We start from the raw sequence: 18934 nt of genomic DNA, 5'->3' as shown, positions 1-18934 counted from the left end.
CTCGTTGAGAGGGCTTTAAACTAGGTTCGAAGGGGGAAGGGGACATCGCCCAGCTCACTAGGGATGAGCCCAGACTTGGCGTGCCAGGGTCAGGGGTGAGATTGACAGCCCAGCTCAAGCGTGTCTATAGCAACACACGTAGCATGGGCGATAAACAGGAGGAGCTGGAAGCCATTATACAGCAGGACGGCTACGACTTGGTCGCCATCACAGAAATGTGGTGGGACAACTCGCATGACTGGCATGCTGTCATGGATGGCTACAGACTCTTTAGGAAAGACAGGCCAACAAGGAGAGGTGGGGGAGTTGCTCTATATGTGAGGGAGCAACTGGAATGCATTGAGCTTGGCCTGGGGGCAAATGAGGAACAAGTTGAAAGCTTGTGGGTTAGAATTAAGGGACAGGCTCATAAGGGTGACATTACTGTGGGTGTGTACTATAGGCCACCTGACCAGGAGGAGGAGGTTGATGAGGCCTTCTACAGACAGCTAAAAGCAGTCACACAATCACAGGCCCTGGTTCTCATGGGGGACTTCAACCACCCTGACATCAGCTGGGAAGACCACACACCTAGGCAGGCGCAATCCAGGAGGTTCCTACAGAGCATCGATGATAACTTTCTGATGCAAGTGGTGGAGGAACCAACAAGGAAAGGCGTGCTGCTGGACCTTGTATTAACAAACAAGGAGGGACGGGTGGAGGATGTGAAGGTCGGAGGTAGACTCGGCTGCTGTGACCATGAAATGGTCGAGTTCAGGATCCTGCGTGGAGGAAGCAGGGCGATAAGCAGGATCAAAACCCTGGACCTCAGGAGGGCTGACTTTGGCCTCTTCAAGGAGCTACTGGCAGAAATCCCGTGGGCCAGGGCTCTCAAAGGCAGGGGGGTCCAAGAGTGCTGCTCACTCTTTAAACGTCACTTCCTCCACGCTCAGGAGCGGTAAATCCCCCTGAGAAAGAAATCGAGCAAAGGAAGCAGGAGACCTGCATGGTTGAACAAGGAGCTTCTAGCGGAGGTCAGGTGGAAGAGAAAGGTCCATGGAATGTGGAAGGAGGGACAGGCCACTTGGGAAGAATACAGGAATGTGGCCAGAGCATGCAGGGATGCCACGAGGAAGGCCAAGGCTCACCTGGAATTGAAGCTGGCAAGGGATGTCAAAAACAACAAGAACGGCTTCTTCAACTACATCAGCAGCAAAAGGAAGGCTAGGGACAATGTGGGGCCGCTGTCGAATGAGGCGGGTGTCCTGGTGACGGAGGATGCAGAGAAGGCAGAGCTACTGAATGCTTTCTTTTCTTCAGTCTTCAATGCCAACGCAGGCCCTCAGGAATCCCAGGCCCCGGAGATAAGAGAAGAAGCCTACAGAGAGGACGACTTTTCCTTGGTTGAGGAGGACTGCGTGAGGGATCGCTTAAGCGATCTGGATGTCCACAAATCAATGGGCCCCGATGGAATGCACCCACGAGTGCTGAGGGAGCTGGCGGATGTCATGGCTGAGCCACTCTCCATCATCTTTGAGAGGTCCTGGAGGACAGGAGAGGTGCCCGAGGACTGGAGAAAGGCCAATGTCACTCCAATCTTCAAAAAGGGCAAGAAGGAGGACCCTGGGAACTACAGGCTGGTCAGCCTCACCTCCATCCCGGGAGAGGTGATGGAGCAGCTTATCCTGGAGACCATCATGAAGCAAGTGGAAGAAAAGAAGGTTATCAGGAGTAGTCAGCATGGATTCACCAAGGGGAAATCATGCCTGACCAATCTAATAGCTTTCTACGATGGCATGACTGGCTGGGTAGATAAGGGGAGAGCCGTGGATGTTGTCTACCTAGACTTCAGCAAGGCTTTCGACACGGTTTCCCATAACATCCTCCTAGGGCAGCTCAGGAAGTAAGGGCTGGATGAGTGGTCAGTGAGATGGATTGAGAACTGGCTGAATGGCAGAACTCAGAGGGTTGTCATCAGCGGCGCTGAGTCTAGTTGGAGGCTGGTAACTAGTGGTGTCCGCCAGGGGTCAGTACTGGGCCCAGTCTTGTTTAACTTCTTCATGAACGACCTGGATGAAGAGTTAGAATGTACCCTCAGCAAGTTTGCTGATGACACCAAACTGGGAGGTGTGGTAGATACACCAGCAGGCTGTGCTGCCATTGAGCGTGACCTGGATAGGCTGGAAAATTGGGCAGAGAGGAACCTGATGAGGTTCAACAAAGGCAAATGCAGGGTCCTGCACCTGGGGAGTAACAACCCCATGCATCAGTACAGGCTTGGGGTGGACCTGCTGGAGAGCAGCTCTGCAGAGAGGGACCTGGGCGTCCTGGTGGACGACAGGTTAACCATGAGCCAGCAGTGTGCCCTGGCTGCCAAGAAGGCCAATGGCATTCTGGGATGCATTAAGAGGAATGTGGCCAGTAGGTCGAGGGAGGTTCTCCTTCCCCTCTACACTGCCCTAGGGAGGCCCCATCTGGAGTACTCTGTCCAGTTCTGGGCTCCCCAGTTCAAGAAAGATGAAGAGCTACTGGAGAGAGTCCAGCGGAGGGCTACAAGGATGGTGAGGGGACTGGAGCATCTCCCCTACGAGGAGAGGCTGAGGGAGCTGGGCTTGTTCAGCCTGAAGAAGAGAAGGCTGAGAGGGGACCTCATAAACGCTTACAAATACCTGAAGGGTGGGAGTCAGGAGGATGGGGTCAAACTCTGTTCAGTGGTGCCCAGCGACAGGACAAGGGGCAATGGGCACAAAGTGAAGCACAGGAAGTTCCGTCTGAACATGAGGAAGAACTTCTTCACTCTGAGGGTGACGGAGCACTGGAACAGGCTGCCCAGGGAGGCTGTGGAGTCTCCTTCTCTGGAGATATTCAAGACCCGCCTGGACAATATCCTGTGCAGCCTGCTGTAGGTGACCCTGCTTCGGCAGGAGTGTTGGACTAGATGACCCACAGAGGTCCCTTCCAACCCCTAGCATTCTGTGATTCTGTGATTCTAGGTACAATGTGGGGCCGCTGTCAAATGAGGCGGGTGTCCTGGTGACGGAGGATGCAGAGAAGGCAGAGCTACTGAATGCCTTCTTTGCTTCAGTCTTCAGTGCCAAGACAGGCCCTCAGGAATCCCAGGCCCCGGAGGTAAGAGAAGAAGCCTACAGAGAGGACGACTTTCCCTTGGTCGAGGAGGACTGTGTGAGGGATCGCTTAAGTGATCTGAACGCCCACAAATCCATGGGCCCCGATGGAATGCACCCACGAGTGCTGAGGGAGCTGGCGGATGCCATTGCTGAGTCACTCTCCATCATCTTTGAGAGGTCCTGGAGGACAGGAGAGGTGCCCGAGGACTGGAGAAAGGCCAATGTCACTCCAATCTTCAAAAAGGGCAAGAAGGAGGACCCAGGGAACTACAGGCCGGTCAGCCTCACCTCCATCCCGGGTAAGGTGATGGAGCAGCTTATCCTGGAGGTCATCATCAAGCAAGTGGAGGAAAAGAAGGTTATCAGGAGCAGTCAGCATGGATTCACCAAGGGGAAATCATGCCTGACCAATCTAATAGCTTTCTACGATGGCATGACTGGCTGGGTAGATAAGGGGAGAGCCGTGAATGTTGTCTACCTAGACTTCAGCAAGGCTTTCGACACGGTTTCCCATAACATCCTCCTAGGGCAGCTCAGGAAGTAAGGGCTGGATGAGTGGTCAGTGAGATGGATTGAGAACTGGCTGAATGGCAGAACTCAGAGGGTTGTCATCAGCGGCGCTGAGTCTAGTTGGAGGCTGGTAACTAGTGGTGTTCACCAGGGGTCAGTACTGGGCCCAGTCTTGTTTAACTTCTTCATCAATGACCTGGATGAAGAGTTAGAATGTACCCTCAGCAAGTTTGCTGATGACACCAAACTGGGAGGTGTGGTAGATACACCCGAAGGCTGTGCTGCCATTCAGCGTGACCTGGACAGGCTGGAGAGTTGGGCAGAGAGGAACCTGATGAGGTTCAACAAGGGCAAATGCAGGGTCCTGCACCTGGGGAGGAACAACCCCATGCATCAGTACAGGCTTGGGCGGACCTGCTGGAGAGCAGCTCTGCAGAGAGGGACCTGGGCGTCCTGGTGGACGACAGGTTAACCATGAGCCAGCAGTGTGCCCTGGCTGCCAAGAAAGCCAATGGGATCCTGGGGTGCATCAAGAAGAGTGTGGCCAGCAGGACGAGGGAGGTTCTCCTTCCCCTCTACACTGCCCTGGTGAGGCCTCATCTGGAGTACTGTGTCCAGTTCTGGGCTCCCCAGTTCAAGAAAGATGAAGAGCTACTGGAGAGAGTCCAGCGGAGGGCTACAAGGATGGTGAGGGGACTGGAGCATCTCCCCTACGAGGAGAGGTTGAGGGAACTGGGCTTGTTCAGCCTGAAGAAGAGAAGGCTGCGAGGGGACCTTATAAATGCCTACAAATATCTGAAGGGTGGGTGTCAGGAGGATGGGGCCAAGCTCTTTTCAGTGGTGCCCAGTGACAGGACAAGGGGCAATGGGCACAAAGTGAAGCACAGGAAGTTCCGTCTGAACATGAGGAAGAACTTCTTCCCTGTGAGGATGACGGAGCACTGGAACAGGCTGCCCAGGGAGGTTGTGGAGTCTCCTTCTCTGGAGATATTCAAGACCCGCCTGGACAATATCCTGTGCAGCCTGCTGTAGGTGACCCTGCTTCGGCAGGAGTGTTGGACTAGATGACCCACAGAGGTCCCTTCCAACCCCTGCCACTCTAAAATTCTAAATTCTAAAAGCAATTCCATTCTGCCCAGGTGCACTCATCTCATGAACTTTTGGCCAAAAGGCACAGGAAATATAATTATATGGCATATAATGTAATTCTTACAGAATCTTGTATGTTGAAAGTTACTCTTGGCCCAGGAGATGCAGCATCTACACGGATATCTGGTAGGTCTTCACTGTCTCCTAGTCGAGAGCTATAAGCAAAAAGAAACCATAGCAGCTTGTTGAGTTTTACTACAGGAAGTTACGTTCATACAAACATTTAACTACACAAATATAAGGCAATAAAAAAACACAGTCAGTACTTATGATTTTGTTATGGAAGAAAGTATAAAATCATAATTAAAGGACTTTGGGTACGTGAAAAGGAAACAGGAGAGGGTGATGGAAAAAGAAGGAAGGTACACATTACTTGGCTGGTAGTTTATTGGTAGTGAGTCTCTGCTTATTTCTTTATGCAAATTTTTCAGTCCTGAGCCAACACACAGAAATTATAGAAAAATAAGATACTCGTGATCTACCACATGGGACAAAGTGATATAGCAGACGATGTATTCTCTGATACAACTGAAATGAATTATTTGGCCATATAGTATGTACCTACTACTTTTCTTTCACAACCAAAAAGTACAAGGTTTTTCAGAACTTTGTGTTTCTTTGGCTCTGTACATTAGCGACTGCTTCGATCGTACAGAGCTCAATGACTGTGACAACAAGGTCGAATGCTTATGGGTAAAGATGGGGGGGGAAAGCCAGCAAGGCAGTCATCCTGCTGGGGGTCTGTTACAGACCACCCAGACAGGATGAAGAGGCAGATTAAGTTTTCTACAAGCATCTGGCTCTGGCAGAAGTCTCACAATCGCTAGCCCTTGTTCTCACGGGGGACTTCAACTTACCAGACATCTGCTGGAAATACAACACAGCAGGAGAAGAAATAGTCTAGGAGGTTCTTGGAGTGTGCGGAAGAGAACTTCCTGACGCAGCTGGTAAGTAAGCCTACCCGGGGAGGTGCCTCACTAGGCCTACTGTTTACTAACAGAGAAGGACTGGTGGGAGATGTGGTGGTTGGAGGCTGTCTTGGGCACAGCGACCATGAAATGATAGAGTTCTCAGTTCATGGTGAAGCAAAGAGGGGGCCAGCAAAACCACCACCATGGACTTCCAGATGGAAGACTCTGGCTTGTTCAGGACGCTGATTGAGAAGGTCCCCTGGAAGAGAGTGCTGAAGGGCAAAGGGGTCCAAGCAGGCTGGACATTCTTCAAGGAGGCAGTCTAAAAGGCACAGGAGCAGGCTGTCCCCATGTACCACAAGACAAACCAGCAGGGAAGATGACCGGCCTGGCTGAACATGCAGCTTTTGCTGGGACTCACGAAAAAAAGGAGAGTCTACCACCTATGGAAGAATGGGCAGGCGACTCAAGAGGAGTACAGGGGTCTCGTTAGGTCATGCAGAGAGGAAATGAGAAAGGCAAAAGCCCATCTAGAACTCAGGCTGGCCACTGTTGTAAGGGACAAGAAAAATTGTTTTTACAAATACATCAACAACCAAAAGAGAGACAAGGAGAGTCTCCATCCCTTATTGGATGCGAGGGGGAATATTGTCAACAAGGATGAGGAAAAGGCTGAGGTACTTAATGCCTTCTTTGCCTCAGTCTTTAATAGTCAGCCTGGTTATTCCCAGGGTACCCAACCCCCAGTGCTGGAAGACAGGGAAGGAGAGCAGAACAAACCTCCCATAATCCAGGAGGAAGCAGTTAACGACCTGCTATGACACCTGGACACTTACAAGTCTAGGGGGCCAGATGGGATCCACCCAAGAGTACTGAGGGAACTGGCAGAGGAGCCGGCCAAGCCACTCTCCATCATCTATCAGCAGTCCTGGCTAACGGGGGAGGTCCCACATGACTGGAGAATCGCCATTGTAACACCCATCTACAAGAAGGGCCAGAAGGAGGATCCTGGGAACTGCAAGCCTGTCAGCCTGACCTCCGTGTCGGGCAAGATTATGGAGCAATTCCTCCTGAGTGCGCTCACCAGGCATGTGAAGGACCACCATGGGATCAGGCCCAACCAGCACAGGTTCATGAAAGGCAGGTCCTGCTTGACCAACCTGACCTCCTTCTACGACCAGGTGACCCAGCTAGTGGATGAAGGTAAGGCCGTGGACATCTAGCTGGACTGCAGTAAGGCCTTTGACACTGTTCCCCACAGCATTCTCCTGGAGAAACTAGCTGCCCATGGTTTGGATGTGTGTACTCTTCACTGGATAAAGAACTGGCTGAATGGCCGAGCGCAGAGAGTGGTGGTGAATGGAGTTACATCCAGCTGGCAGCCAGCCGGTCAGGAGTGGTGTTCCCCAGGGCTCGGTTTTGCATCTGGTCTTGTTTAACATCTTTATCAATGATCTGGATGAGGGGATTGAGTGCTCCCTCAGTAAGTTTGTAGATGACACCAAGCTGGGTGGGAGTGTCGTTCTGCTGGAGGGTAGGAAGGTTCTGCAGAGGGAGATCTGGACAGACTGGATCGATAGGCTGAGGCCAACTGTATGAGGTTCAACAAGGCCAAGTGCCAGGTCCTACAACTGGGTCACAACAACCACACACAACGCTACAGGCTTGGGGAGGAGTGGCTGGAAAGCTGCCTGGCGGAAAAGGACCTTGGGGTGTTGGTCAACAGCTGGCTGAACATGAGCCAGCAGTGTGCCCAGGTTGGCCAAGAAGGCCAGCAGCATCCTGGCTTGTATCAGGAATAGTGTGGCCAGCAGGAGTAGGGAGGTGATCGTGCCCCTGTACTTGGCACTGGTGAGGCCGCATCTGGAGTACTGTGTTCAGTTTTGGGCCCCTCACTACAAGAAGGACATTGAGGTACTGGAGCGTGTCCAGAGAAGGGCAACGAGGCTGGTGAGGGGTCTAGAGAACAAGTCTTATGAGGAGAGGCTGAGAGAGCTGGGGCTGTTTAGTCTGGAGAAGAGGAGGCTGAGGGGGGGACCTTGTTGCTCTCTACAGCTCCCTGAAAGGAGGCTATAGTGAGCTGGGTGTTGGTGTCTTCTCCCAGGTAACTAGTGCTAGGACGAGAGGCAATGGCCTCAAGTTACATTAGGGGAGGTTTAGGTTAGATATTAGGAAAAATTTCTTTACTGAAAGAGTGGTCAGACATTGGAATAGGCTGCCCAGGGAAGCGGTGGAGTCACCATCCCTAGAGGCGTTCAAAAAACGCGTAGATGTGGCACTTCAGGACATGGTTTAGTAGGCATGGTGGTGTTGCTGTGACAGTTGGACTTGATAATCTTAGAGGTCTTTTCCAAACTATGATTCTATGATTATAGAGCAACAGAAAAGTCCCAATATCTTTTCCATAAAATTTATGGTCTTTTCAGGTAACCTTCCGAAAAGGTAAAGTGAAAGTGGTTTTCATCTGACACATCTTGAGCTAGAACCTTCATGCCTTCAACACTTGCTCTGCTTTGATTATCAAGAATGCTAATTATTTCAGAAGAAAGATTCTTGTTCAAAGGCACCTTGAAAAATTCACTATGTAGTACTTATAAAGCTAGTTTTATGCTGAAATATCTACTCTCTGACATTTTCACATCTGGATTATTTATGAATTTCCATTCACTTCTACAGAAGTATCCAAATTTGAAGCAAATTTCTATTATGAATTTCTATTCTCATAGAAAAAATCCAAAGAATTCTAAACACTCCTCTCCACCTTTTTAATTTTCAAATCTTTTGTATTTAATACATAATAATGCTGCACATTTTTAATCCCAAACTTGAGAGCTTCAGCTGGATCTACAGGAACAACAGACTCAAAGGCAAGCATTCTAAAACCAAAGCAAACACTTTACTAGAAGCCATCATTACACAATTACAGTTTCTTTAGCAGCCATTAAATGATGAAATGAAACCAGTACACGTTATGCAGGTGAAGAGATTAAAAGAAAATTATCATTCACAAAAAAAAGAATCTCCCTTTCTTCTTCTGATTATAGCAGCCCTTTTTAAAGGCAGATGATTGAAAATCAAGTGTAGAAATCTAAATGATTACACTATGCCATTTTTCCTTATATACGATTCTTCAGTACTTCTTGAAAGCAGGATTCTCTAGGAAACCCTAAGTTGTTGCAGAAGTGGAAACTTCTCATTTGACATACTACAAAGTCTGTCAAAAAAGACGTTTCAAAAAAAGGTGAAAAGCTGCTTTTTAGAACATGCCTGTCTTCCAAAATGACCTCCTCCTATCCAGTTCTACCACACGTAGCCACTGCCTATAGTAAAAGGACCCTCACAGCCCAAGTCCAATGTTTCCTCTGTTGTATATGCTGTTCCTGCTGTCACAGATCTCAAATTCCCAGAAGCTTACCTTGTTCTGTCCATTCTCTTCAGAGGTGGTCTTCCTGATGCTGAAATACTCTTAGATCGGCTATAGCTGGGTTTATAACTGAGACCCCATTTGTCTTTCAAGGAGGCAGCCTAAAACAAAAATATTTCAGTGCAACAACTGAGAACACAGATAAAAGCTATGGCAAGCTAAAATTCTATTTTACACAGGTGTGCCAGTAAAGTAAAAAGATTTTTTTGTTCCATAATAGCTAAAATGCATCTCTTATCAGCATTTGCCAGCATCTTCATCTTGTCTCTGGATACATGTTCACTTTTCATACTTGCTGGAATTGGTAATGTTCTGCTGTCAGGAGAAAAGTATACCCAAAGCTAATAATCTGGCCACTTCCATAGACATCCTTCCTAGCTACCACTACAGTAACAGAAAAACATGAGCTAAAATGAGAGCATCTGAGAAAAAGCTACGAACAGATTACTATTTGAAAGATCTTTTCTTATTAATGAAGCATCATACTTGGAGCTCATGCACTAGGACACACTGAAAATAATGTTTTTCCAGGTTTGTTATTAGAGTCTGGGACAGCCACATACGTTTGTGGATTACCAGCAACACTGCTTGTTTTTCGTCCAGCTTCTTCTAGTGTCTACCCTTAGTAGCTTGTTTTAGTTTTTACATCATCTAACTCTGCAAATATACTATTTCTTTCTAGAACACGCTTATAGAAAGCACACATGCCAAGTGTAATACAACAGGTATCTATCATTTGCCCAGGCAGTTAACATGCTTGCATCTGCAATCATCAATTCACTAAGTCATCGCTTTAAAATCTGCTAAGAGAAGGTGTAAATGACATATTCAAATACGCATTTTCTGACTCTTTCTTGTGAGTGCACAAATAAACCCATTTACATTATAGCATCTGTGAAATTTCAGTTTTCTTATCACCATTATTACAAGGGAGAAAAGTCTTTCCCTGTCCCCTCCTAAAGGTAAAGGGGTTGCCAAACTATTTGATATTCTTAACCTTCCTTTTCCACTACTGACGTTTTCTTTACTTTAATCAACATGCAGAAAAGAAATATGCAATGCAAATGCTATCATGTTTTTCAAGTAACTTAATACTGCTCACCCTCATACTGGATCTACGTAGCTTTTTACGAACATCTCTGCGGATATCATTCACAGCCACCGACTCCAGTTGCTGATAGCGCTGAATTTCTTGATTTATAGTTCCTTCACTTGCACCTAATTTTCTGGAGATAAATCACAGTTGAGTTACATTTACAAACAGGTAACCTTATTTTCACCATTTCAAAATCTGTGTTGCAATGATGTTCTGCTTTACCTGGGAATTATCCCATTTTCTCATTTTTGTCAGTAGTTACTTATGACCAGTGCCAAATATAGCTGCAGAGGATTTATTCTTGTTTCATGATACAACTTTTTGTCAGGTATATTTCGTCCTTAGGAGGACTCTTTGATGTTAAGGTTTCTGTCTCCAAGTGCCTTAGGAGAGCAGATAGAGGATGTAGAAAAAAATAGTGTGCAAGGAGAACCCCAAACAACAGTGCTACCATGACGCTAACTAAGGTGGAGAATAAGAATGGCTCTGCAGCAACTCCCATGTTTCAAAAAGCCCTAGTTGTGGCAATTAGATTAAGGACCTTCTATACACTTTCAGTCACGTGACAGCTGTTTTATTAAAAAAAAAACACATAGTGGGCAAATCTGAGAATCCCCAGCAGGACGAATAAAAATCCTCCTGCTGTAACAGTCCAAAGCCCTGTCACACCAGTGACAGCCTTCTGTAGCAGATGACCTTCTGCAGAAAAAAAAAACACATTGCCAAATAATTTTTAAAACTCTGTAAAGCAACTGCTATTTTGAAAGAATCACAATTTACTGAAGTATTCATAAACCGAGAAAAGGTAGACACAAAACGATTTTGATTCTTGAACTTGTATTAGAAGAAACATTTAACCTAAAACCCAAAGTTCGGATACAATTGCCCTCTGAATGGTGACAGCAATTTTATTTCAAGTACTAGCAGTAAAAATGTCTCCTCTTCATTATTTAACACATAATTGCCAATCTCTGTGTTCCCATCCAAGACAGATCCATTTATAGTAAGTCTTTCTTAGGGAAAGCGGGGGTGGGGGAAGCAAGACCAACAAACCAGGACTGCAAAAAATTATTAATAAAATTTACAGAAGTTCAGATGAAATTTATGAAATTTGAAGTAATTCTTTCTTCAGGGTTTTCTCAAGTACAGCATAGTAGATTGAATTTTAAAATATCACCTACAAGATGCAAAAATAGTTGATTTAAATATTTTTCTTCTTCTTCCAGTGAATGAGACCAAGCTTATTACAAAGTAATACATTTTGTTAATCACCATGAGAATACATCAAGATGGAACCATGATTTTGAATCAATAGGAAGTTGATTGTAATCAGCCATTGTAATGCAGAACCAGAAAGAATATAGACTAATTCGACACTTTGGGAAGAAGCTGAGTACTTGCATATATACTTTTTTTTAAATTATGGAATCCAAAATAAATTTTTTTTATTTTTAAATAAAGACAACGATTTCCACTTGACCATCACAATGCCACAAGATACGTGATAAGAGCAGAAAAGAAAAAAGGCAGCTGCAGTTTGTTATTCCCAAACTTTGTGTGAATTAAAGCAAAACCCGACTTACTTTAAGTCATCAATAACTTTAGCTTGCTCATTGAGTTCTCTAATATCAACTAAACGCTTCACGAATTTTCTTCCTCGCTGTTCTCCAGTTTGGATACTAGAAGCTCCCTGCCGGCGGTGATCAACAATCTCCTATTTAAAATGAACATTTAATTAATGACCTCACCAAAAATTGGGCATTAGTACAATTCAACAATAGGCAAAGTGAATTTCACACCTTAAAATTGGGACTGGCGCATGCAAAAGAATCAGTTTAATCTCAAGAGGCAGCTGATTGGATTTCCTCCAGTGATCCAAACCCCATCATTCAGTTAGACACACTGTAACTATTACATACATGTCCCCACGAGCAGGATCTGCCTGCTTTCATATGTGATCTGCTAGACTGAAGAGAATCACACTCCGCTGACCCCAATAGATATTCTACAGGCACAGAGTATCGATGGTCTGTGGGGCTCAAACCCAGCAGGTGATTTACAATCCGCTGCCTGAATGTTAGCTTGCGTGCATCTCCACATAATGAACCTCCACCTGATTTCTAAACAACAAACAGCAACATTAGTGTTCTGGGATAGCATTTTCACTGTTGGCAGGCAAGAGACATTTAAGACAGCCGTTAAAGAACATCTGTTAAAATGTTTTCATGTGAAACCAAAAAGCAAAGTCAGCAGCATATTGGATAGAAGTACCGAAAAAGAATTATTTCTAATTTGCTAATGTTAGTAACTTACTTTCCTGTTAAGAAAACCTGTCTATCTACAACCACAGCTTTTTCAATTCAGGCACCTGCAGTTAGGTATTGTGTCTCCGTATTTTCAAATCCAGATCGGTATTTCCACATAATACCAGTAGAAATATGATCTGTGATTTCTTGCCTTTGGAATGTGGAGCTAGACAATTAACACACAAACTCTTCTGATTTGCAACAAGAGTTATATGAGCTATAAGGAGTAGCATGCTGGACTCAAGACTAACATCTTTCCATTTGAGTGAATACTTTGTCATGCCTTTTCCAATTAGTAGCACTTATTTCGGCTGATTGACTTACTGCATGTATAGTAGGAGACATAGTGTCAACTTCATCCTCATCTGAAAGGTCAGCAATGTTTACAGAGTTGAGGTCAGCAATATCATCAATATCTTCTTCTCCTGTCAACGTTGTGAGGGTGTTGCCTAAAGCATTCAGTCTTTTCCCAATGTTTGGATCCATGTGGACATCAATACCACACATCTTCCATAACACATTCAGTGTCCAGGTTCCAGCACTACTGCTTTCTGTATTTAAAAAAAGTTAAAAAAAAGTTCAACCAGTTTTTCCTCTTCTAAAAAAATCCCTCATGCTGACTTATGTATTAGTTAGCCAAGATAGTGTTTATCAGTTACAAAGAACTGTCTTTTCTGCCCGCTCCAAGGAAAACATATTCCACAACTGAAATGCTTGCTGGAAGTACTTCACAGCTACGAAGTTAATATTTCTTTAACAAGTGACATACACAGACAAACCTAATGGAAATATATTCTCTTCAGCCAAGCTGATGACCAGGAGAGAGCATCTCAAACTTCAGCTCTTACAATTGCAGCTAAGTATGCTGTTCCAGAACAGGATTTCTAACAGCGAGAAACCTAAAGGATGTCCATCTGCATATAAAAATGCTGACCTATTTACAATTTCAAGTCTTCAATAATGGTGCTGGAAGATGTTAGAATATATGTGTAATGTGCCTGCTGAATACCCTGTCTTCCCAGGATTTTTCTAATGAGTGCCACCTTTCAGCATCAAAATACAGAACTGGCTTTAGGCAGAACTACACACAATACTGTTTTTCCTTCTAAATGGATTCATCTTGGGTTCTGCCATTCACAATTCCATGTGAGGTAAATTTTTAATAGTTGCAGCATGTGTTTCATTTTTGCCTCCTCAGCACAAAAAAGCAAGCAGGGGACAATGCACAAAACTATGGGGACAGGAGACACCACAGATACAACATCTGGGCAAAGAGATGAGAAGAAGCAAGCAGCAGGTACGACGACAAAGATGGAGATTGCAGGTATATCTGAAGCCTTTGGAGAATGTCCAAACAACTCAGGAGAGACTAGGAAAAAAGAGCACTTGGGAAGAATAGAAACTGTCTCTGGAAGAGGCAAGGGAGGAATGGGAGCTCAGGATGCAAAGTGTCAGCTTCAGAGGGACTGGAAGATTTAACAGTATCTAGGACAGGAAGCAGTAGGACAACACTACTGTTATAAAGGACTATTCTCCAAGGAAGGAATGAATACATATACATGGTGTGTTTGCCTGCAGGTAAAAATCTAAAACCAGTGTGGCTGACGTGACTCAAAACCTAGAATAGCTTGAAAAGATGGAGCAGATAAAAAGACTGAGGAGTTTTACCAGGAAAACAAGATAATAAACAAAACAAAAAAAACAAACCACCAATTAAATTACAGTACAGTTAAAGGATTCAAATTTCATATTTTGTGAATGCTTTATTTATATAGGACTCGATTTATTAAAAAAGTGTATTACCTGCTGCAGCCTGTCCTGTTGTCCTAGAACATACTTCGTATGTACCATCTGGCACAACACCTACATGAAATATATGAAGTACATACACTGATTAGGCCGACAAAGATGCTTCAGACCAGCCCTTCCAAATTCCTCCTGTCTCCTGCACTCCACAATTAAAGCATGGGTATTGTTGGATAGGAGGTTTAGTTTTAATTCCCATTGAATTACTTTTGTTATTTAGTAAAGGAAATCTGCTTCATAACATCCAAGTTTATATTAACTTAAAATTCCATAAAAATTCTAGAACCTTCACCATAATGAAAGATATATATAAAAACATGAAAATCATCTATATTAAACTATTAAAAACTTACTGAGATCTTACAAAATTATATGAAAGCAATGCATCCAACTCTTCCAACATCTCTCAGACAGAGCTTAAATGGTTATAATGAGACATACAGCAACAAAGTTTATTAATAAAGGAAAACAACAAAGGAATACAACATTTTAGATCCATATTACTTTGCTTTCAAAAGGCCAAGGCCTTTTCTTTGTCTTTTGCTTCAGAGGTTTTTAAAGTCACAGCAAAGGGTAAAAGTAGATTTATATCTGAAATACTATCGTCCAGCATGAAATCACACCCACTTACATGCGTTCATGACTAGATCTCCTCTTATTTCTGGTTTCCAGTCATCCCAACTTGTCTCAAAGCCGTCAGCAAAGCGGATACAGAAGTTTTTAAAATGACCTTTGCTAACTAAAGACTCTGAGGAGCAGGCAGTGATTAACGTGCTTTCAATAGTCAGGACTAAAGCAGAGCCAGTGTCAAGATCTGCAGTGTGGTTAGACTGGAAAATAAATCACAGAGAGAATTTACTGGTCATTGCAATGTCAAAGTGATATTGCACATGCGTTAAATGTTGTTTATCTTTCCCTGTTAGAAAACTGATCCCCTTCTTGTATCTTCTTGTATTTTTCCTCCTCTGCAGAAACTTTCAAAAGCATCACATCTGTCCATACTACGTATTGCATTATAAATACATTACCTACATTATAAATATATTAGGACACTGGGAGTCAAACTTATCTGGAAAAGAAAGGAAAATCCATGTTTGATCAAGGACTAGGCGACCAAGGGCTATGAACTGCATGGCCCCATGACCACAGAACACAAGCTCATGATTGATTCTTTCCTCCAAGAAGGGCTGCACAAGTTGAGCAACAACAAAAAGTAGCTTTAATTTTTAGATTTTTTGTGTTTATTTTGATACCTACAATTATGCAGAGTCCTAAAGAAGCAGACTGACTGCCTAATTATTTTCCAGTTTTCCAGCCCTTTACATATGAAGGTCTATAATTTTGTTTACTTGCAAAAAAGCCCACATATTTCCTTCTATAAAGCTAGACTTCTTTTGATCCAGCATAAGTCTTGTAAATACGCTATTCTATATAGAACTTAAGAATTCATAAGCCAGAATGGGGTTTTAATGATTTACTATCATTTGTAACACATAAAAGCATGATATGCCATCTGCTTTGTCCATAGCTGCCAGACAGAAGATTCACAATCAAAATGTTATGTTGTTATGACTTCAAGGTAATTGACCTCATTACTCCTTTACATTTCTACGCATTATGACTATTTTCTTCTACACCACTAAAATGATTCATCCCTGTTCTGGAATTATTCCCCATTAAGAATACTCTCAGTTCAACGCAGGAACAGTCTCGGAATCCAAGATTTCCTCTCAAAGCCATCTAACATTACCTATCCTAATAATGCTCTACTGCTTCATGTATTTTTTAAACTGCTGTCAACTGGCAATGTAATATTTTTCAATTTTATACCTAAGAGGTGCAGATCCCACCTTCACCTTGTATATATATGAAGAGACAAGCATAACTGCAGTCATTTTTAAGAAAGGAAGAACAGAGAGAGTAAGAAGTCTGCACAGAACTGTTTCTTAACTGAGAACAGAGATTTTCAAGAAAGCTAGGTCCACTGATTTAGGTACTGTCCCATCTATCTGAAAAAAGAATCAGCACAGAGAGCTAAAGGTCAAATCAAATGGGGGAATGTGTTGGACAATGCTGCATTGATTGTCAAGAAACTGACAACAAACTGAACAGCCAGCGAAGAAGGATTTGCATGGCTACAAAGCATTACTCTGGGAATGCATTACTGAGCCATTCATCCTTAATCTTAAGACTCAAAGGTGTTCCAGAAACATAATGCAGTGCATGTTCCCTTACAGAACAAGTTTCATTAACACACTGCGCAATGCACTGTGTAGGCATTACTTTAATACAGAAACTAGTTAACTGCACATTAGGGAATACATCATCCTGTGTCACATATTAAACTTACCCTGTGCTACAAGGATATACTTTTTGTCAATGACTGCATTTTAAAGATGTTTCTTTAACCCAGTCCAAGTTCCTAAATATGTTTGAAAAACATATATCTATTGTATCTCAAGTAGTTACTCATACTCTCATTCCTTGCTTTAATTAAACAAAAGAGAACATCACATTAAAGCCAACAGTTTTCAGAGTTTTTCTATGTATAATCATACGAAAAAATAAAGGATTAGCTGGAATTAGTGATGGAAGCTTTCAAGAAAACACATTTCATCTGAAACATTTCCAAGGACTTCCAAAATTCTGAGCTCATATGTGGTGTAAATAAGAATCTGTTACATTTCCCTAAAACATGCACACCAATTGAAACATGCATAACCTAGGTGTTCTATAAATGAGAAAACTATTTCTATTACAAGCAATGCCACTAGTGCAATTATCAGCATCCTGTAACTTTCATGTTGGTGTGGTAAACAATTACAAAGCCATGTACCACATACAAACAGATAATTCAACAGACTACCAATAGTCACGTTGCTTCAGACATTTTTGTTACCTGAGGTGTGTTTGTGATGGGCAGGCAAATTCCCAAGTCATTGACAGTCAGCTGAAGAAACAGAGTCCCAAAAGCCTGCGCAGAGGTTTGTTGGATTCCAGGCAGCATATCCACTACTTCTTTTGTGGCCACATGAATATCTTTATGTAAAGCCATTCTCTGTTCATTCCAGTTGTCATAAGCAGCCTTGTAGTTCAGCCAAAACAGCACAGCTTTATGAAGAAACCAGAAACATTTAATTGAAATCAACACATGCAAAAAAAAAAAAAAAAAAAAAGCAAATTCACTAGAAAAAGAAAGTTTTTTTAATTACAGTTTCTCTATTATTTTAGGACAGTGGAGGTACAACAAGGGACATACACACACACACACGCAGGATATAGTGAAGAGGCTCATGCTGCAAAGGAAAAGATGGACAAAGCCAATCATTTAGCATCAAAGTTAACACAATAAAATACGGAAAGCAATGCTGTTCTCAGCATTATTCATTTGTAGAGACTTAGAAAAGCAACTTCCTCCAAACCACCTGAAAACTAATCACCTCAGCCAATGGAATTTTTGATGTTAAGAATTATTAACCTGTTGGGCATGCAGTAGATCTGCTAAATTTCTCATTTAGTTTATTATACTTAACATTCTGATTTAACATGAAATATACTATCATGTGTATCATGAATAATCAAGCCACCCTGAAAAAAAAAATACATAGCTTCCTCAGCATGAAGACAATTTTGTAGCAATTGTCTCTTCAATACCTCTATCAAAGGCCACAGGCTGAGCAAAAACAATTGGTCTGTTCAAAGTAATGAGCACAGCTTCTCTATCTGATGAGCCGCTTATTTCTTCTCGGAGAGCATTTCTTAATCCAATTCTTGTCTTGAAATAGGCCACTTGATGAAAGTCTGAGCCAGCTTCTTCATAAACCTTAAAATGTTCAAAAAATGGGAAGGAGGAGGGGTTTGCAGCAGGGAGGAGTTCAGGGATGGGGAAAATAATTTAATTACTGCTTTTGACAAAATGTAAAATTACAACAAGAAGTAAAGATGTCTCCTTTCACCTTTTTCTCTGTTTGCCTCCTCCTTTGAGGATATTCAATTTCTTACATTAAATTCTGATCGCAGTGTTATTTTCCTTATCATAAAATATTAACTGAAATAACTATTTATACATCTAGATCCTGTATTGTGACAGTACTTTTACAGGTTTTAACACTTGTATTTGTTTGTTTCTAGGCATCACAAAATATTTTCATATCATACAATTAGTGATTCCAGGTAACAGTGGGTTTAAGAATCCAAGAGATAACAACTGTCAAACTAACACAGACAAACTAGGTCAAAATGGAGGCCAAGTCAAGTTTGGATCTTCTCTGATCTTATTATTTCATTCATGTAATCTAAAAATTATAGCAATATCAACAAAAATTTTGAATTTCACTCAGTAGCAAGGCCATGACTGTTGCAAAGGGCTAATAAATTCTAAGATATTAATATCGTGGGGGGGGGCAGGAGAGCCCATACTTGATTCCTTCCATCTTTTATGCATGTACACTGGCCTTCATAATGAAGATTTGCTAATTCTTCTGAAATGTCATCTCCAGTCCCTTCTTGACTGAAGCGAGAAAATTTATTTTGAACCACTACTTAACAAAATATGAGAGCATACTCAGGAAGTAAATTTCCGTAACTGTGTGCTGCAGAATGCTTAAACTAAAAAAAGACAACAA

The 18934-nt window shown here is 43.0% G+C and overlaps 1 protein-coding gene across 12 annotated transcripts in view; it reads right to left on the bottom strand.

The window, feature by feature from the left end:
• The window catches only part of BLTP1 (bridge-like lipid transfer protein family member 1), a 137053-nt gene that overhangs the window by 28124 nt on the left and 89995 nt on the right, over positions 1-18934 (bottom strand). For 9 of the 12 annotated variants that reach the window (XM_075420927.1, XM_075420929.1, XM_075420932.1 and 6 more), the window contains 10 exons: positions 17964-18132; positions 17209-17420; positions 14941-15139; positions 14307-14366; positions 12828-13054; positions 12117-12317; positions 11781-11911; positions 10204-10327; positions 9093-9202; positions 4831-4921 (listed from right to left, as the gene is read on the bottom strand). In XM_075420927.1, the coding sequence (XP_075277042.1) occupies positions 4831-4921; positions 9093-9202; positions 10204-10327; positions 11781-11911; positions 12117-12317; positions 12828-13054; positions 14307-14366; positions 14941-15139; positions 17209-17420; positions 17964-18132 (1524 nt within the window). The remainder of the gene's footprint in view (positions 1-4830; positions 4922-9092; positions 9203-10203; positions 10328-11780; positions 11912-12116; positions 12318-12827; positions 13055-14306; positions 14367-14940; positions 15140-17208; positions 17421-17963; positions 18133-18934) is intronic. The other 3 variants (XM_075420934.1, XM_075420938.1, XM_075420936.1) reach the window with 1 other exon arrangement.

This window comes from Opisthocomus hoazin, chromosome 5 (assembly GCF_030867145.1).
Source record: "Opisthocomus hoazin isolate bOpiHoa1 chromosome 5, bOpiHoa1.hap1, whole genome shotgun sequence".
Lineage (NCBI taxonomy): Eukaryota > Metazoa > Chordata > Aves > Opisthocomiformes > Opisthocomidae > Opisthocomus > Opisthocomus hoazin.
Note: the sequence above shows the minus strand (reverse complement) of the source record. Positions and strands in the feature narration are given on the sequence as shown.